The sequence below is a fragment of the Musa acuminata genome, chromosome BXJ3-9 (assembly GCF_036884655.1).
Source record: "Musa acuminata AAA Group cultivar baxijiao chromosome BXJ3-9, Cavendish_Baxijiao_AAA, whole genome shotgun sequence".
NCBI lineage: Eukaryota > Viridiplantae > Streptophyta > Magnoliopsida > Zingiberales > Musaceae > Musa > Musa acuminata.
Window position 1 is genome coordinate 10,773,352 of NC_088357.1, and position 20,050 is coordinate 10,793,401.

The following is a 20,050-nucleotide window of genomic DNA, read 5'->3' on the forward strand; positions in this document are numbered from 1 at the left end:
TTGATCATGCTATTCAACAAGTCGTTACTCTGCCTCTCTCGAATTTGAGGTATGATTTTACGATCTTATTGATGGTCGGATGGTGTGCTTAATTGTTTCTGATATTAATTACGATTTCAATTCATATATTATACTATAAAAGACTTTAAGTCACTACTCCATCGATACTATAGTCGGATGGTATACATAATCATTTTTAGCATTAGTCATGATTAATCGCAACTGTACTATAAAAGACCTTCATGTATATTTTCATATATGTTTTCAAGTGTCTATCTCTCTCTTTCTCTCACTCGACATTTGGTCGAACTCTCTAAATCCTTACTAACTTAAACATTAAAGTGATCTTATTAGACATGCCATCGATATAGTTATCCCCACGTCAAAAAATATATATATACATCTATACCGATAATAAATATTTTTAATGAAATCCTTATGATATATGATATCAGAGTATATTATAAGTATGAATATATATATATATATATATATATATATATATATATATATATAGGTTCCACAAAAAAAAAACAATTTCAAGAGTAGCACAGAATAAAAATGTATCGCTTAATTTATTTATTCTCCTTCAAAAGAGTTCCATCCAACAATTATTATGTATATCATCTATTTATTTACACACATTACTCGTCTTGTGATGCGCCCATAGCCATTGATAAAAGAATACCTCTCTTATGTATATGTATGTATGTATGTATTGATATTCAATAAAAAATTGTACCACCACGTGAGTGGTCAGATGGTCACGCTGTTGGGCACCCCTCGGCACGTGATTCCCGGTCCCGAACTCGGAGCCATCAACTCGTACGGCAACACCCCGGCGCCGCACCGGTTCCGCCTCGCCGGGTCCGCGTTCCGACTCGCGATCTCCGACTCGGCCCGCCTCACCTCCGCCGCGAACTCGTGGAACGCCTCCACCATCTCGCCGTCCCCCGTCCACGTGTATGGGTCCGGTCTCTCCCCCAGGTACTCCTCGTCCACCGAGTGCGTCGACAGGGTGTCGATCACCGTCAGGAACGTGGTCGCCTGAGTCAGGCTCGGCAGCGCGGACAAGAAGTACTTGGCCGGGTCAGCCCGGAAGTGCTCGTACTCCGGGTCGCCTTCCACCGGGACGAGCCGGCGCATCAGCGGCGGCCGGTTCGGTATGTAACCGCCGAGGGGGTACTGGCCGAAGTTGAGGGCCGCGTGCTGGGCCGAGCTGAGCCAGATGAGGGTGGTGAGGAAGGAGCTCAACTCGGCAGGACTCGACAGGCGCGGCCACCATGGCGCACATCGCTTGTCGGCGTGGCCGACGTTGACGGCCTCGGCGTACCAGCTCTGGAGCTCGTAGTCGGACTGGACGGACTCGGCGTCGGCGTAGTAGGTGGCGACGTAGGTCTCGACCCACGACTGGATCGCCGACCACAGGAGGAGGCCATCGGTGGCGTACGGGTAGTCTTCTATGACGAGACTCAGGCCATGCGGCTGCGTCGGGTCCTCCACCGCCATGCCTCTGTTCACGATCAGAAGACACCGGAAGACCAACACTCGTTAGCTCGATGTTTCATCACATCTCAAAGTCATGCATCACCTTCGACGTCATACTTGCCTTCTGATGAGATCGGCAGGGAGTCCTTCCTGATCGATGCGCCAGTGATCGCGGTACGCGGCCGCGCTGATCTCCATGCAAACAGGTCCAGGAGTGAAGCCGGACTCGATCACTCCGCCGCCGTTGATGAGGATTTGGCGAGCCATAGCATTCACCTCTAGCGTGTATCTCATGTGGGGCTTCAGCAGCTTGAAGATGGGGTGCATCGCACTTAGTTGCCGATGAGCTGCCAGTATAAACGGCTCGATGCACGCGTGAGTCTTCAACCTACAAGCAACGCCGCCATGATCATATGTTACTCCCTGTCCTCGGGGTATCCATACATCAATCGGATCAACCGCAAGCGCACATACCAATGGTTGACGAGTTGGTGGACGCCGGCGTCGTTGGAGCAGACGTGCGCCTTGGCGAGCTGCCAAAGCCAATTGCTGGTGGCATCGGTGGGCGGTGTGAAGACGCGCTTTGCCCGAGTGTCGCCGGGTCTCACGGGCGGCAGACTCAGCTCGATGGCAATCGGCTTAAGAGTTCCCAGCTCGGTGAGGAAAAAGATGGTGCGAGTGCCGTAGGCTTTTCGCCCGTCGTGCGCATTGATCCGATCGAGGAAGGGGAGGTACACATCATGGTAGTCCAATACGAACAGCTTCTTCTCGTCCAAGGCCTGTTTGCAGATGTTGCATAGCAAGTCGCATGTCAATTTCGGTACCCAAAGTCAAGAAAGATGAAATCTTTGTGAGTTACCTGTTGAACAGACATGCCATTGAGATGGCTGACGATGTGTTCTTCTTTGATGGAGGATTCAGGCGGACCATAGATGGCGGGGTCTAACTTACTCACGGGAGGGAACACCTACAGCGGTTGAAGCACCATTAGAAAAAAGCAGAGGTGATTCGGGTAGGATTTCTTCGAGGGAGGATTCGAGTACCTGAAGCCTTTCTATGTTAACGGGATTGATGCCTGCCAGAGTTTGACGGGCGAACTCGTCGTCGCGCAGCCATGCGAACTTGTCCTCTGCCGGATGCGTGCCAATGAGAGAGGCGAGGGTCAAAAGGCATTGATGCTACAAGTAGAACGAGGAGGATACGAAAGACTAGTGCTCACTTGTGATGATGTCGGGGGTGTCGTAACGGAGGAGGGCTTCGCTCGACTCTTCAATCTTGCTGACGAGGGGGATCTTGTGAAAGAGCTGATCTTGCAAGCTCTGCTTCAAGCGCAGGCCTTCCTTGAAGAGGTTGTCCACCTCGTGGAAGGCCTTGAAGTCGTGGCTCTCCGGGGAGAAGGCGGCGACAAGCATGGGAACCAGGTTGTGGAGCACGGCCTTTTGAGCCCCTGCCGTCAGCATCTCCTGCTTGCCCTCCTCGAATTGGTCGTCCCGCGGCACGTACACGGGCAGTGGATCTTCCACCCGCGTCTCAGCATCCTTGTCTGCAAAGCACGTCACGGAGTCAGAAGCGCCAACCAAGATTAGCCTCTCGAGGCCACCCTTTTCACCGACACAGAGAAAGGAGAGGTGACGGCCAAGCTTGCCTTTGACTAACTCAACCATGTCTGCGATTGCATTTCTTGTTGTTGACTAAATCAAACTCTGAGCTTTTTCTTAATGAATGCTCGAAAGACTATGAATGATTCAACTTTGGACAGCGAGTTACGACCGAGAGGTTGCAGACTGGCTGCGTCTCATACCTGTGCTCGTGGGGGCTCTCCCTGTCCTCGATCTCCTTGGGTAAGGCAGCTTCTCCCCTCCCAGGGTTGGCCTGGCGAATTCGATCCCCTTGTCGGGGTTGCCCAAGTCATTGTAAACGTCGTAATCGTAGATTCTATCGGTCAGCTTCCTCTGGCCCTTGCCGTCGCCCCTCAACTCCGTCAGCTCCTGCTGCCTCAGGTTCCTCAGTCCTGAGGGCGTCTGAGATGGCAGATAAGGCTGCACCGACAGCAAAAGATGATGATTGTTAGTGATCCGAATTCTGTGCGTCCAAGTTCTGCGTTGGAGGATGGATAGAGGACCTTGTTGCTGAAGAAGACCCGCTTGCTGGCGTGGATTCTGGTAGGCTGCACCCAAGAATTGCAAGGGAAGTGGACGGGGCCGCAGGCGAAGCCTTCGACCACGATGCTCTCCAGGAAGAACTCCCTCTGGTGCCGGTTGAGCACCTTGATCGCTCCGGGCTCGCCGAAGCTGGAGTCCACCGTGAACTCCGCCGTGTAGACCACCCGCTCGGCCTTGGCGTTCTTCTTCTCGAACCAGCCCTTCAGCTCCGCCATGTTACTGGTCTTCGCCTTCCTCGTTCCTTTAGCACCAAATATTAGCTATAAGATGAAGAGAAACAATTCATCCAAACCGGCAGAAACGGGAGGAAGAGGGAGTCAGCCTACTTGGATCGAACTCGGTGCTGACGAGCTCCAACACCACGTTCCTCCCAATCTTGTCGGAGAAAGCATCGAGCTGGTTCGCGATCGTCTCCTTTAGATCCTCCTTCTTCTTTCTCCTCACCGTCACCGCCGCCCTGACCTTAAACCTCACGGGCTTCTCTTCCGCCTCAACCCTCGCGAACCTCTCGGTCAGCACCACGGCGGCCACCGGAGTCCGCACCGCTCGCCCTGCCGTGCAGCTCCTCCTCTGCTTGCAAGGGAAGAAAAGATTCCTCTGCTCGCCTCCTCCAAACAGCGGCGAGCTGGAAGAAGAAAGGAGGCAGGTCCTTGGGAGCAATGAAGAGCCAAAGATCTCCAGAGAGGCAGCCATCCAATATCCTCCCCTTCCCAAAATCTCGACTTCCCGATGGAAACAGTAGATTTTTGGGCAGAAGCGCAAGACTTGGTTTCCTGTCCGCTTGAATTCCTCCCCTTCTTTGGTGACTCTCCTTGGTCGAACAGGGGAAGGTGGGCAAGTCCTACTATATAGGGGCTGGCGAGTGGGTAAAATGGGCATTGCAACACGGACACGCTTTCTCCCTCGCGATAAATAAGGGCCAAATGGCAGCTTCGCGGCAACGACGTCCGTTTCAAAGGACCGCCGATGCCCACCACAAATCCTTAAATACCAATCCAGTCCCGTAAGCATGACGGAACACAAACAGAACATGTAGAAATCGTATGGGTTTCCATTATCCCAAGTGTAAAAGGATAATATGATTTATTTAGCTCGGAAAAATCTTAGCTTATTTATCTACGTATTTGACCTGCAACATCCATAAATGGTGAAGCAAAGGAAGGGGGAAGGCGAGTGCGTTCAGGTGCTGGAAACGATTACAGTGTATGTGATGCGGTCGTGTTCTTCGCAACACGCGTGCTGGCAAAAAACATGTGTGCTCTTCGCGGAGGAATCCCAGTGACCCCCCACGGCTTGAACCGAAATTGAACCGGTCCAAAATCAAAATTGAATCGAGTAGAATGATTTCGAACCGAACCCAAACGGATTCAATCTGATGCCAAGTAGGTGAAATTGCCAGATATTCCTGAATATTCCACGTAAGCAGTAATCAATCATTGCTGGTGTTCCGCACAAGTAACTCGTTATTCACACCGTGCTGACGTGGCCAAGAAAAAGAGGAAAAAGTATACATAACAAAGTAGCTTTGGGAGCGTGTGATGGTGGCCACGTCGCCTCTCACCCACTGAGTTAATGGGGGAGACCACTGTCATATGGTGAAAGAATTGAGGGCATGCGAACTTGGTGGGGTCCGAATGAATAGGGCAGGGCGCCCCCACCTGCTCCACGTGCGAATGGTTTTTGCCTTCGTGCGATTCCTTCACTTTGAACGGAGATCCGTGTTGACCCACATCCGCCACACGTGTGGTCAAACACCTAAACGTATGTAACGCAGCCCAATTCGCCACACCGTCCTCCGACGCTCGGATGGGATTCCGACGTCATAATGATAATAATTAATTGATGGATATCAAATAACCGATGGGAGGACAACAATTTGGGTGGGTTTATAAAGGGCATAATAACCCACATGATTCCAAAGCTAAGGGAATAGGAAGCCACGTGTATCGAACTTATTAGCTGTTGCGTAGGTTTGTGAAAGCAGCAACAGTGGATCAAACAAAATAAGACAACGAGCTCTTCGTTGGAGGAATAGTTCATCGCTAACGTTGACTTTAGAACTTGAGGTTTATTGGGATCCTTTCGTCCCTTACTGGAAGGAAAGAGATGGAAGTTCTGTGCTATCCTCACAAAAATGAAAGGGACTGTCTAAATCGCCACGCTACTTTTTCTCTACGTTCTTACATTATTAATCTGAGCAGTACAGAAGAAGAAACAAAGTTAGAAAAGAAGGGAGATCGCGTGTTCTACCTGTCTTCTATGTATCTATGTGTATATAACAAAGAAGAGAGGAGGAGGAGGAGGAGGAGGAGGAAGGAAAGCAGCTACTAATTTGGAGACCAATGCAGCAGCACCGCCCTCCCTTTTCAAGGGCAAAAGAAGCTAAAAACCAGAATAAAAGGTTCGATTTCAATTTTAAGAAATTTAAACTGGATTCGATTTTGATTCGGTTCTCGTTCGAATGAATCAACCATGAAACTCGAGTTTGAATTATGGAGCTATAGAAAGTCATGTGTTCACATAAAAACCTGCCTAACGAATTGACTGGTTAGTCGTGTTGCTTTCATCCGCCATGGACGACCGGCAGCTGTGTACGAGTGTGGGGATGCATACTTCGCCAAGACTAATATCAAACATAATTGATGTTGCACTTCGTTTTATGTATTAGTATGGTTTATGGGTTGCATATATGTCTTCTTTAATGCCTTGGTAGCGTAGAATTGGTCAACGCAACTGTTCGATAAAGCAGTCGGCAAAAGATATATGATATAAAGTCCGGTCGTGAGAAGGAGATGGTGATGCTGACAAGAGAAGGTCATGATGCTCCACGACAAAGTTGGAGATTAGCTTTCTCCTATAAAAAAAATGTAAATACGAAGCAGATAGAATCGTTTACGTACTTGATGATCACGATTTATAGGACTGAAGTACGCACGAGTTACATCCCATCCGTAATCGCTTAAACACCCTAAGACTGACCTGGAGATCGATAGGATCCACATTAATTGGTAATGTATGTGGTGACCGAAACGAACCACGTCTCAGCTGAGAGAACCACAAAGCATAATAATAATTAATAAGCATCGAGATCATCTTCTGCGGGCTTCGACAGCATAGGATGATGATGATGATGATGAGACCATACTAATTATTCTGCTGTTCGTAGGTATTCGGCGTGCTAATCAAGTTTGCATGACGTGGTCATCGGAGCCGCTTCATTTGCAAGGCAGAGAGTTCATTTTCAGGTTGTTCATATCAATGCAGCAGGATCGACGAGTCGATGAAGGCGACATGCAAAGCCGTAATGCTCGCACTTAATTAGATGAGCGGTAGTTGAGTTCTCGATGTTGCTTGATCCGTGACAGGAAATGGTCAGCCTAAGCTTTGTTCCACGGCCTGCCGCCTCACCAGTTTGTTCCATCATGGAACTGTAATGAGCACCTAACTTCGATGGGGATGACGCATGACGTGAAGAAGAGTCTGACGGACGACGAACTCGATGGTAAAGTCGGCCGAGCAAAGGACTTTTAGGAGGTCAGATTACATGTTGTTCTCACTTGGATGTTGACGAGGGCTGGAGATACAACTGATTCATACCAACCTTCCTTCCATTAGTCGTTCGGCCTTTAGATGGAGTAAAGTAGGAGAAGACAAAGTTGGACGTGTCGATCGCACAGCTAGCTGTGTGTTTCGAGTTAGGCAACAAAGTGTTCCGCAAGGAAACATGAGAAGGGAGCTGTATGAATCCGTGGAAGATGACTGGTACTCGAACGTCGACATGAGGTTAATGACCAAAGCAAAGGAGCTTGCTTTTGCTTCCCAGGATTTGACTCGAGAATAGCAAATAGAAGAAACCATGCATGGTTTGACTTGGAAATGTTTCGGGGATCATTTTGTTTGACCTTTAGCAATTTACGGGAAGTCAAGGCGGTGGCTGGACGGTTCTTCTCCATCTTTAAGCTTTGGAATGCGTCAATGCACCGGCCATTCTCCGTCGTTGAAATCTATTAATTGATATGTAGGGGTGATGTTGTAGGTTTGACGAGTAGCTGCAGCATCTACGGGTGTCGCGAGGGGATTGGCCCCAAGTCAAAGCAACCAACAGTCGAGCAGTTTACACGCGCATGGCGGACGTCCTCCGTGATCACATCGTCGGTGCGTGGTCGCGGTCGTGATCCGAGCAAGCTGTGGGTGGGGAGGCTGACACGCCGACAGATAAATCACGCATTCATTTAGATGTTTAGTTTATTATTTCTGATTATTCGTATGGATGATTTCAATTTAATGTAGCATTTTTCTAAGATAAAATCAATGTTTACTAACCATTCACATCAGAGCAAACCAAATTAATTGACTTGAAATTGTGGGCTGTGTGCAGACTCCACACAATTTTACCCCTATAGAATAGTTGGATTCCATGTAATTTTATCCATTTGGGATGGATGTTGTTAGTGCAAACAACTTTATGCCGTGGTCTCGGGATCGACGCGACTTGGTTGGGGGTCCGAACGATAGGGATATAGCGTGGCGTCCCTCGAGATCTCCCGGTGGCCGATTGCGGTGGTCCGATAGGGACGTCGCGTCGGGAGGAAAGCTTTGCCGCAACGTCGGGAAGAGGTGACCTCGTTCTTGCACCTGCACACAGGTCGGGCCGGAAGCTCGGTCTAACCCCTCCGACGATCTAAGTCAATGGATGCGAAGGGGATTTTGTATGAAGAAGTGCTCTTTTTTCTCCTCCCCTTTTCGTTTAGAACTCGGGGGTATTTATAGGTGAGTTTAGTGTTACCTAATGTGCCTGTCCACATGAGTAGGATCGTACCTCTGATGGCGTCTGACATTGCCGCTGGCGTTGCGTGGAGGACCGAACTGCCGCAGGGCATGGGTGAGCCTCGGTTCTCTTCTGCCTTGGCCAAGCATGTTGGGTCAGACAACGATAAAGTCGTTCTCTGGAAGCGGATGACGTCAGCGCACATCGCGTCGGTATTATTATCCTCTTTAGGGCATAGTATCGTTCGGGCGTGGCTAACGTCATGGCGCATCATGTTGTCATTATTACCCTTATCAGATGTGTTTCTAACGACAAAGTTTACTTTAGTAATTAGATTTTAATTCTTTTATACTTCAACTCATCCAATAAGTTATTATTTATCTTTGTGAGTAAATTCACAAACAATTATTTGTTTTGACTGGCCTCAACATAGTTTTCCCATTCGAATACATCACCCCATATATATGTATATATATTGCAATGTAGACCTCACAACCGTTGGAGTGGGATGAAGCCATAGCAAATGTGGACATCTGAAGAATACTTTTGGATGACATGATGATTTCCATCATTTCCAGTTGAAGTTCCTACTTGTCATCATGTGTCCTATATTATTACTTTTATCCTCACATCATATGTCTCTCACTTTACTTTACGCATAAACACCTGCTGCTAATGTTGTATCGGTCGATATATACGATGTAACCATTGCAATAACACTGAACGAAGAATTGAATTGAAACCCAATCCAAACGCCTGCAAACTTAGCCAACCGATCGATAAGGTTTTGAAATCCTCCATGCAACGGATCAGCAGCCAAAACATAAGAAACAGATCGTCCTGCTCGAGTAAACTAAAATAGAGACATCTATCTCTTTATAAATAAATATAAAAAATGATGCTTGCCATACCAAAAAAATGTTGGTGCAATGATGGTTGTTTGAATCATTTTGGAAAGATATGTATATAGTTTGAATAGCATTGTCCCAATTCAAATTATGATATGAATGAAGTTTTCTATATTATAATATGTGATCCGGTCTATTTAGGTAAAATATATTATAAATATGATTGAATTCTGATTATAATTATCGATCAATAAAAAAAATTTAATTATTATAAAATTTTTTAGGAGATAATGAAAGATATTCTCCATCAAAGAAATTAAATGAGAATACATCGATACAGAATATTATTAAGATATTACAAATATTCTTTGATCATGTATATCAATTATTAAGATATCAAATAAAGATTTTTTTTTAATAACATGAAAAAGATACATATCATATTTCTGATATTATTCTTTTATAATAATAATATATTTTGATTTTTATAATAATAATATAAAAATATCAGTGTAATGATAGTCAATCATTTTGAAAAGATACATATAGGCGACTTTCCGTTATGTCAAGAAGGATATGCCGGAAACAGCGGCTTCGTCCCAAGCCACACTACGACGCCGATGGGGTTTTCTGTACCAACCGACGCCATCCTCTCACGAGGTGCCTCCACTCTGCCATTGGAGGGGAGAGAGAGAGAGAGAGAGAGAGAGAGAGGGAGAGGGTCGTACATGCTGATTGACGTTGTGTGACTGCATGCGTGTTCCACCCATGGATCCCTGCCACGAACAACCGCATTAGATAGATAACGCTGACAAAAATGCTGGTGTCCTGTCGTCGATGTCGCAAAGCCAAATAGCCGCCTGTCCATTTGCTCCATGACATGTTGGTACGAGGGGCCTTTCACGCAAAAGGGTAAATGGTTAGAAGAAGAGACGTTCGTCCTGCGGGGTACGAATCATCGCGTTGATACGTTGTTGGAAGGATCGTCGTTGCTCGTCTTGCTGCTGCAGTGCGTTCTGTCCATCTATCGATCTTTAACAGGGAGCATAGGAATTCAAATCATATTTCATATACTGGATTGAACCTTCGAATAATCTACAAAGGATGTAGCGAAGGGTAGATCAACCTTCAACGTCTCGCTGTCAGTGGCCAACAGCGGGCGATGTAGTCACATCCCCATATCGCTAGCGGGTGCGTGCCGCGCGCTCGGGCGTCTTTGGAGCATTAAACCAAACGGTACACGTGCATGCACAGACGCGGAACTTTCGGTGCGGGCATCGGTTCGGGGTCGGACCAATTTGATTGGGAGGTGGTGATGTGCCGTAGTGGCACCAGCACGGCAGGGAATCTAATCTCCACATCCAGGACAACTCGAGAAATAGATTGATGTTGTGTTGGCTCATCCAGTTATTGTCTTTTTCTTTTTTTTTTTTTGGTTTGGGGTGAATTATTTTCACTATATCTGGTCCTAATCACGATTTTTTTCTTTTATTTTTAATTAAAAAATCATGATTTTATTTGTAAGTTTTGATTATAATATAATTTTAAAAGTGGATGTATTTCAAGCTTAATGATATAAAAAAATATTCACTTTTGATGTACGTATTTATACAATTTTATCTTTTCGGAGCATGTGAACTTCAAAAAATATATTTGATGATAAGGGAGATCTTACGGATTGATGAGTCCTTAGTTCCCATAGTCTTTAACCAATGTGAGATTAAATTGCTCTCTCTCATGAGGGAGCCAATAGCTCGTAATCAAGGTGCATGGTTCGGAAGCGAGTTTGCTCGGTCGAGATACAAGCATATGGCTCCCCTTCTAACGCCAATATGATAAGGGATCATTTGGTCGATCAACCATTTGTGCGACCTATAAACTCGTGAATAATTATTCGTTTTGGATATATCCGCACGGTTTTATCATTTCGGAGCATGTAAACTCAAAAAACATGTACGAGGATAAGAGAGAAATGAAGGATTCATGATTCTTTGATTCTCATATTTATCAACAAATGTGAGACTAAATTATCAAATCGATCAAAGGGTTTTGATTGATTTTTTTTTTTTTAATATGAAAGTATCGGTTCAAATCGAAATTGAAACCGAACGATTTTGAAGGATAGAAGAAGTAACGAAACTAGAGACGAGGAGGGCGTCGAAAGTGGGAGTCAATTCCTGGATGGGTAGGTTGTCTTTGGCCACGCACTACTACATGCAGAACACATTGTTGTTTTGCCTACCAACACAACCTCAACCATTCTCTCTCATAGAATGCACCGGTTAATGATACAAAGGAAGAACATCTCCATGTGGGCAGCAGCCATCTCCCTTTCCACTAACTAACATCTGGGCAAGAGATTAAGACGTGACGATGCCAATTATACTAGTGGTGGATTAGTGGTCCATCCCGACCCTCCTATCTTCCTGATTGGTCATACTAATTAATTCTTGTCTATTGCTATCTATGTGCCAACTCAATCAGGCAACGTTTGTCTTCCATCTCTTTTAGCGTATGACATCTTCCAGATTAGCGTTGGAGAGGAGAAAGCCATCATAATTGTGTTCCCCATTGTGAACAAAAAAAAAATATATATATATATATATATTATATTTTTTCACAATTAATTCTATTTCAATAAAAATTAAAGGCTCCTGAATTATTAGCGTACAATTAATTCTCAATCCGTATAATTATTAGCGTGAATGATTTTATGAGGAAGTGACTGTCTACACCTCATGATCATGCTCGTGATGGATTTAACTAGTTTGCCAAGAATGATGATGATAATAATAATTTTAAAGAAAAATACTAAACTTTCCCTTATGTTTTATCATAATACCCTCATTTTTTATATTTCATTACTATTTAATATTTTAATAACAGTTAATATTTTTCTAACAATTGGTGTTCAAGTTCCTCCTTACCTAATTAAGTGCACTGCCTCCATTACTCTTTTACCTGCTGCTCTGCACACTTATACTACACCATACGCTTACTCCGACGACTCTCTATTTACAGTTTGTCACATAACAAAAACAAAAAATAAAAATAAAAATAAAAAGAAACACTCACTATTTTTATTTGATTTATGTTTTCTATGACTATCCCATAGAACACGATTTCTAGAGAAGAGATACAAATAATATTACAGACACATATTTTTTTGTTTTTTCTTACCTCTTTGTAGATTTTTTTGTCTTTATTTTTTAGTAATGTATTATATTTAACCCTAATGGATCAAACCTTGAGCGATGGCGCGATTAGTGTGAGGGTCGGTGGTCTCATACACGGGTAGCTCATTGCGGAACCGTCCACCGCGCATCATAACCGTCAGATTCTCCAATTCAAACAGATCCGAGCTCGACTCGCTTCCGTCGCCGTCGCCCTCCTCCTCTGCCTCCACCTCCGCCCCCGCCGCCCTCAGCAGCTCCTCCACCCTCGCCGCCACCGGCGCCACCGTATTGCCCGCGTCGTCCTGGAGGCGCTTGTGGCCGCAGGGCTGGGAGTCCTCGTCGACGATCACGCTTACCGGGTAGAACCGCACCGACCGCTTCCCCGCATCGGCCCCCGACGCCCGCCGCCGGTCCGCCGCCGTTGGCGTTTTGCTCAGACACGAGCGCCTGCAACTGGACGTGGAAGACGAGCACGCCGAGTCCTCCCCACCTCCACCTGCCGCGGCCGCCACCGACGCAGCGGCGGGAATAGGTATCTTGGGTTTCTTGGGGCTCCCCGCGGAGGCGAACAGCGCGTTGAGGAAGCTCGCAAGCCGCGCTCCTGGAGACGCCGGCGACGATCCTGCCACCGCAGCCGAGGCGGGCTCCCGGCTCTTCCTCAGACTCCGGAGCCCGGTACGGATCGATCCGCACTTGGATTTCTTCTTCTTTTTCCCCGGGTCCAGGAGATCGGGCCGAGGGATGCGGTCCGATCGGATGGACTCGACGTCGGACGACGAGGAGAAGCCAGCGGAGCTGCTGCTTGTGGTGGCGGCGGTGGGTGTGGTGGAGGAAGCTGAGGAGGAGGAGGAGGAGGAGGAGGAGGAGGAGCTGGAAGTGGGAGGGACGCTGCGGCGGTGGTATTCGGTGACGCTGGGTCGGTAATGGCAGTGATCGGTGGAGGGTGCCACCGTGGGTTGCTCCGCTTGCTTCTTGTGGTTGGAGGAACGGCCGGGTGCTCTCCGGTGGCTCTTATCGCCGTGCTCATCGTCCATGGAGCGGTAGATGGCGTCGAGCAGAGACGAGGAGAACGACGGGTTTTTCGATCGGCTACATCGCTCCATTTGATTTCTTTTTCTTTTCTGTCTCTACTAATTTTTCTTCTTCCCCATTATTCGATCTCCGTTGACAGAAACAAAAAAACAGGTTTCTTCCTCTTTTATAGGAAGAGAGGAGACGCTCCGGCTCCGTTGGGATCCCGTCACCTTCGGTAAGCTTCAGTTGAGGTGACCGAACGTTTGTACATCATGTTTATACAATTGGACTAATACTTCAAATGTTTCTAACACTACACTTCTTCACTTCCTCTCTTCTGTATCAGATTTAAGCCCCATTTGATCTTATGAATTATTATTATTATTTTTAGAAATCATACCAAATGAGTATTAATACTTAAAAGCCATTGACTACTGCTCCAAGGCATACTATTGTCAGGACCAAGGTGATCATGACTAATGTGCAACCTGGACATAATGATGAGCTATAGCATCAGTGTTTCTGCAGATGCAGGAGTCCAACGAGCATTGTCCTGATCAAGGGTCGTGGAGAACTGAAGGCATCATCGAAGCAATCACATCCGATGTAAAGTGACACTCGAGAGTTGCAGACACAAGGTATGGCGTACCACCCAGTTCTCAGCAAACCACCATGAACCTTGTTGGCACCTTGCGTCACTCCCAAAAGGGTTGTGCATGCACGTATGATGTTGCCACAGATGTGTTCATTAGGCTGCAGCTGCATTGGAGCAAACACAACCAATTCCCATCCAACATTTGCCGGCCTGACTGTGGCCAGCAATCATAGCTCCCAAAGGGCGAATCGGAACATTTCGCTACAGATTATTGCAGACACGCAATGATCTATCGACCAAGTTAGCGTATTTAACGGACTGGACATGCCAAGGTGTGGAAGTATATCCTTCAAGCACAAAAATTATATGTATACGTGTGTATATATATCATACACAAGTCTCCACATGGGATGCACTTGCTGACCTGGCGTGTTGTATTCAGTTCCAGCCTGTCATCCACCTATACATTCCCACACGTCAGCTTCCGTCGATCAGTTTTATCTTAAATACAACACTAGTATTTTGGTATTAATTAATTTTCTTAATAAGAGCTTTATATTTTTATTTTTTGTTAACACAAATAAATGTCCTAATATTATTTCTATGGTATTTCTTAATCTCGTAAATTATGTGATCGTTGACTCATTGACAATGTTCTCTCTATTATTATGGTCAAAACATTATAATGGAAAAAGAAATTAAATATTTTTTGAATCAAAGGTATTGTTTGGAAAAGCTGAATATTTTTTAATTAAAGATACTGTTTGGAAAAAAAAAGAAAAAGAAAAAGAAAAGGCCTTTCGAGAAAAGCTGAATAAAGGATTTTTACAGAGAAATCACCCATAAACTTATCCGAGGAGCCGAAGAAGGGGGATTATTACTTTTATGGTCCAACACATGAATGCATCCGACATAAAGTGGAAATGGGTGACTCCCAAGAGACCTTTGCTTCGACCTCCATTAATTCTTTTGCTCGCCTTCTGCAGAATCCATCGGAGAAGCCAAGCTTTCAAGCTCAAAGGCTGCATGCGATTCCGGGCAGCCAGTACCTTCTCTCGCATCTTGCTGCATGGCGTCGCAGAACCATAGCGAGTTGAAGTTGCCGTCATCGTGGGCTTCGTCAATACATCGTTGCAAGAGGCCATCATCCTCGAAGCTCGAAATGAGTTCATCCATGTCGAAGTCCGCAAGAAAATCGACAGGGCCAGCATCTCGAAGGACCAACGAAGACGTGCTCTCGTTGTGGTGAGTAAGCTCATAGCTATGGTAATTATCGGTCGGTAGTAGCTCTTCTCGTAGCGATGGGAGGTAGACCTTGTTGCACCTCACAGCCGTGGTCCGAATCACCTGACTCGGTTGCCCATCCCTTGCCTTCACTTCTTCTACCGACGACTCTCCTTTCTTGTTTTCCTTCCGTCTTGATGATCCTCTGATGCAGAGCTGAGGCGACGTTTTCTTGCCGAGGTACGTGTTCCAGTAGTTCTTGATTTCATTGTCGGTTCTCCCCGGTAATCTGCCTGCTATGAGCGACCATCTACAGCGACACAGCCCCTTTCACAGGTTCAAGTCGACGACAGCGCGAGAGCGATGAAGGAGGGGTTACCTATTTCCCAGAAGTGCATGGAGCCTGACGATGAGGTTCTCTTCATCTTCCGTGATGTTGCCTTTCTTGATGTCCGGCCTCAAGTAGTTCAGCCACCGGAGCCTGCAGCTTTTACCGCACCTTTTCAACCCTGACTCAAACGATCCTCGATCAGACATCGGCGCACGAGCAATCGCAATCGAGACAAGTGTTCCTGAGAGAAGCTACACTACACTATTCTATTATTCTTACCTGCACTCTCGGGGAGGTCTCGCCACTTACCCTCGCCATGTATCGTAATGTAGTCAGTAAGGATCTGGTCTTCTCGAGCAGACCACGCTCCTCTGTTGAGTCCCTCCTTGGAGCAACAAGGCCTTCTCCCCATCTCTCTCCTCGCTTTCCGATCACATTCACGCCGATACAAGGACTTATAGACCACCTTGGAGCACATGCTCTACTGGATCTTACATGGTGGGCATCACAGACGCTTGTTAGATCTGAAAGTATCATGCATATGTGAAGCCAAAAATGCGCGGTAAAATAACACAGGTTGAAGGGAAGATATGGATGTACGTGTGAGATGATGCATGGAAAGGCAGAAGGTGCCAAAGTATGTCATTTGGATGCTGGTGCAGACATTCTACGGTAGTTTGCTCTCGGATGCACCGATCAAAGTAATCATCGGTCCCATAAAACACAATGGCAAAGAGATGTGATCGTGGAGGATGGAACGTTAACGTTGTTGTGACCATTGTTACCCATGGAATAGTGACAAAGCGAGAAATCTTGGGGTGGAGTCTCCTCCCGTCATAGGAAAAGGTCTCTCTACGTCTGCCCAGCTAACGTGGAGGCGGAAGCAGAAGCAGCAGCACGCGCATCGGCCGTTCAACGACGTGCCCGTCTCAGCGGACCTTCCAATTCCCCGGCTTTGTGCAGCACGTGGAACAATTTGATTTCGAGGACCCACAAACTGCCCCTTTAAGATTTACTAGGTATCCTAACCCTAAGTCTCCTCCACACTCGCTGACATCCTTTTTGCCACCGGCCAGTAGGGAATCTGACACCCTCTCTCTCTCTCTCTCTCTCTCTCTCTCTCTCTCTCTCTCTCACACACACACACACACACTCTCTCTCTCTTAGATTTTGGACTGATGCTATGACCATTAGCTCATGAATTTCCACGAAGGGTTGCACGGATTGTTTCCGGCCATCAATCATGGTTGGTTCACACACTTTTTGGATTTCCAGAATCAATATTCTTGCAAGCAAAAGAAATCCTAATAGGTAAAGGATCTCTCTATGAATGAAGGAAGTCTACAATATAGAATTTAGTCATTCTATGAATACCATATGTATCTATAGATTTTTGATAGAGGAAAAATTTTGAATAAGGTTTAGTTTCTTTATAATACAAACGAGAAATATTTTTTACAGTTTGTATGAGAAAATGTACAAGTGATTCATGCTGGAATATAGTTAACATGTAATTTTCTATATAATCTTGCTTCGATGAAACTTATAGTCATGAGCTCAAGCGTTATCGTACTATATAATCTTGCATTGATCTTTTGATTATTATTATTATTATTTGTTTATCTTTCAGAATCCATCTTATTATGACTAAATCTTGTTGGATTAATTAACGTTTTTATCTCATTTATGAATTCGATGACCGAGTACCGACGTAGTTTTCTTAATCAAATTATCGTTGGAATTCACTAATTGCGTTTTCTTGAAATTTATAATCATGAGTTGAATTAAATTGATCAACATTATCATACATGTAGATTAGGCATCAATGTAATAAGAACAATTAAGCTGCTTAAGTTGTAATTATATATATATGTATATATATATATATATGTATATATATATTGAAGTCATGTGGAAAATGACTTTTGGAATCCATTTGGAATAGTAAAAATCCTTCATAGGTTCCACAAAACATTGACACAATTAATTGTTGAGAGCTTGAAGAGTAAATAAACTATGTGTGTGTCAATGATCTTCTACATGTCACAATGCTTCCAAAATTACCTAACTTTCAACCTAGAAAACAATAGATCCAACAATTACGGATCCTATTCCCATATCAGAGGTATCACATTCCATAATAAAAACATAATCAGTAGTAGAAGGAGCTATTTATTATTATATATTTTGTGAAATAGTATTCACATGACTTCTCTTGTGCTAAAATATAGTGCTAGCATAAGATTTGATTTTTTTTTTGAAATTGTACAAGAAAAATCATCGAACCACCGCTTTCGATAATTTTTGTCACTAATTTATTTTTTGTGAAATAACGTTTGTTAAATCAATTTTTTTTATTTTTAAACAGTGTGCTGACCATGTTCATTTGATAAATTTTCTCATTGTTATATTTTTATAGTGAAATAATGTTCACATGACATTTTTTTTAAGTTAAAATATTATATTTTGTTGAAACTCCGTAATGAAAATTATGCCAACCATCCATTTTCTCATGAAATAACTAATATTCTTCAATATCATATTTTTCATAAAAGAACATTCATATGACTTTCTTGATGCTATAATATTATGCTAAATCAAAATATTATAGTTATAAAATGGTGCAACAAAATTTATGTGAATCATCTACTTTTGACAAAATTTGTTGCTATCATAATTTTTTTTCCATAAAATAATATTCATTGTTATATTTTTTTTTCACGAAATAATGATCTTACGACTCTTTCTATTGCTAAAATGTTGTACTAAGTAAAAATTATGATATTTTGAATGATGAAAAATTACCCAAACCATCCACTTTCGACAAATTTTGTCGTAATCTCTATCATGTCTTTCAACATCTCTCGTACAACATTCTTGTGTGAGCTAGAAATATTATAGTTTTGTCACTTTATCATCACTATGTGAATCACCCACTTTTGACAAATTGTGATATAAAAATTGTATAAACCATTCGCTTTCATCAAATTTTGTCACTATCATATTTTTTCGCGAAACAATATTCATATAAAACTATTCGATAAAAAAAAAATACTTTTGACAAATCTTATCACTTTATTTCATTATCTCACCAAACAACATTCATTCTCTTGTTTTTCATGAAATAATGTTCATACGACATTCTTTATGGCTAAAATGTTATCTTAAGTTAGAATATTTTATATTTTTACAATAGTTAAACTATTGTGCTAAGTCATAATTTTATATTTTTGAAATGATGTGATAAAATTATACAATCCGTTCGACAATTTTTTTTCACTATTATATTATTTTTATAAAAACTACATTTATACAACATCTCTAATGTTGTTATACTTTAAAGTTTAGTCGAAATCTTTCAGTCTCAAAACAATGAGACAAAGATCATGAGAATTTGATTTTTTTTTTTTTACTATTTGATTTTTTAACAAATTGACATTCAACTAGTTTTGCAATTTTCAAATAGCACGATGGAATTTGTATGCACCATTGTCATTATCATCACATTATCTCCCATAACAACATTTAATGTCACCATTTTTTGGAGATTCAAACAATCTTCATACTATTTCTAGACCACTAAAAAGGGTTATGGAAAGTCAAAATGTTATATTTTTAGAATGATGTATGACAAATTTTGCCATAGTCTTTTTTTTACATCATTAATATGGTGTGCTATGTCAAAATTTTATATACTTGAAATAATGTGACAAAAATTGTACCAACTATCCACTTTTGACAAATGATATCAACATTGTATTTTCTCATAAAACAACACTCACTATTGTATTTCTTCATGAAATAATGCTCATACAAATACTATAATGCTAAAAGGTCAAATTTTTTGTATTTTGAAAATGTCGCGATAAAAATCGTGTGATAATTTTCTTTGGACCGATTTCGTCACTATTTTATTTTCCCACGAAGCAATATTCACCATTAACCTTTTTAGCAAAACAATAATGATACAATATTTCTAGTGTTAAAACCATGTGTTAAGATGAGATTCTACAATTTTGAAACAATGCCATGAAAATCATGTGAAATATCCACTTTTAGCAAAATTTACCACTATCATGGTTTTTAGGGAGATAATATTCATATGAACTCTCTATTGATATAATAATCTATAAATTTAATGTTTTATATTTTTGAAACAGTGTGACTAAAATCATGAGAACCTTTCACTTTTAGTAACTTTTATCATTGTCATATTTTTTTATGAAACAATGTTCATATGACCTTTTTAATGATAGAAAGTTGCATAAAATTGAAATTTTACATTTGATGATGATTAAATTGTGCAAATCATTCACTTTTTTGACAAGTTTTCTCATCTTTCTTATGCAATAATGTTCATTGTGCATGAAACAATATTCATATGACTTGTCTAGTGTTATATTTTTTCATAATATAATGCTCACACAACTTATTTAATACAAAA

The 20,050-nt window shown here is 43.1% G+C and overlaps 3 protein-coding genes across 3 annotated transcripts; all 3 read right to left on the reverse strand.

Moving 5' to 3' along the window:
• Positions 1–553: 553 nt before the first annotated feature.
• On the reverse strand, positions 554–4,474 carry LOC135650155 (putative lipoxygenase 5). Its single transcript, XM_065169341.1, has 9 exons — positions 3,977–4,474; positions 3,611–3,891; positions 3,290–3,527; positions 2,708–3,031; positions 2,532–2,617; positions 2,348–2,455; positions 1,963–2,267; positions 1,610–1,876; positions 554–1,513 (listed from the first exon to the last, which is right to left on the reverse strand). Exons 1-9 carry the CDS (start codon positions 4,341–4,343, stop codon positions 757–759), a joined length of 2,733 nt encoding a protein of 910 aa, XP_065025413.1. The 5' UTR covers positions 4,344–4,474; the 3' UTR covers positions 554–756.
• A 7,951-nt stretch (positions 4,475–12,425) lies between these two features.
• LOC103998166 (protein BIG GRAIN 1-like) lies at positions 12,426–13,640 on the reverse strand. Its single transcript, XM_009419559.3, has one exon. The coding sequence runs from the start codon at positions 13,543–13,545 to the stop codon at positions 12,499–12,501; it is 1,047 nt and encodes a 348-aa protein (XP_009417834.2). The 5' UTR covers positions 13,546–13,640; the 3' UTR covers positions 12,426–12,498.
• Positions 13,641–14,853: 1,213 nt separating this feature from the next.
• On the reverse strand, positions 14,854–16,107 carry LOC103998048 (transcription factor MYB1). Its single transcript, XM_009419422.3, has 3 exons — positions 15,886–16,107; positions 15,655–15,784; positions 14,854–15,585 (listed from the first exon to the last, which is right to left on the reverse strand). Exons 1-3 carry the CDS (start codon positions 16,082–16,084, stop codon positions 15,012–15,014), a joined length of 903 nt encoding a protein of 300 aa, XP_009417697.2. The 5' UTR covers positions 16,085–16,107; the 3' UTR covers positions 14,854–15,011.
• Between the last annotated feature and the right edge of the window lie 3,943 nt (positions 16,108–20,050).

What these genes read in the sequence shown, in the direction of transcription:
- LOC135650155 (XM_065169341.1), bottom strand. Translation starts at nt 4,343, where the DNA reads ATGGCTGCCTCTCTGGAGATCTTTGGCTCTTCATTGCTCCCAAGGACC. An exon ending in CACCCCCGACATCATCACAA is followed by an intron (nt 2,618 to 2,707) that starts GTGAGCACTAGT and finishes CGCATCCGGCAG; the next exon opens with AGGACAAGTTCGCATGGCTG. An exon ending in CACCAACTCGTCAACCATTG is followed by an intron (nt 1,877 to 1,962) that starts GTATGTGCGCTT and finishes CGTTGCTTGTAG; the next exon opens with GTTGAAGACTCACGCGTGCA.
- LOC103998166 (XM_009419559.3), bottom strand. Translation starts at nt 13,545, where the DNA reads ATGGAGCGATGTAGCCGATCGAAAAACCCGTCGTTCTCCTCGTCTCTG.
- LOC103998048 (XM_009419422.3), bottom strand. Translation starts at nt 16,084, where the DNA reads ATGTGCTCCAAGGTGGTCTATAAGTCCTTGTATCGGCGTGAATGTGAT. An exon ending in AGACCTCCCCGAGAGTGCAG is followed by an intron (nt 15,785 to 15,885) that starts GTAAGAATAATA and finishes CGTTTGAGTCAG; the next exon opens with GGTTGAAAAGGTGCGGTAAA. An exon ending in CATGCACTTCTGGGAAATAG is followed by an intron (nt 15,586 to 15,654) that starts GTAACCCCTCCT and finishes GTGTCGCTGTAG; the next exon opens with ATGGTCGCTCATAGCAGGCA.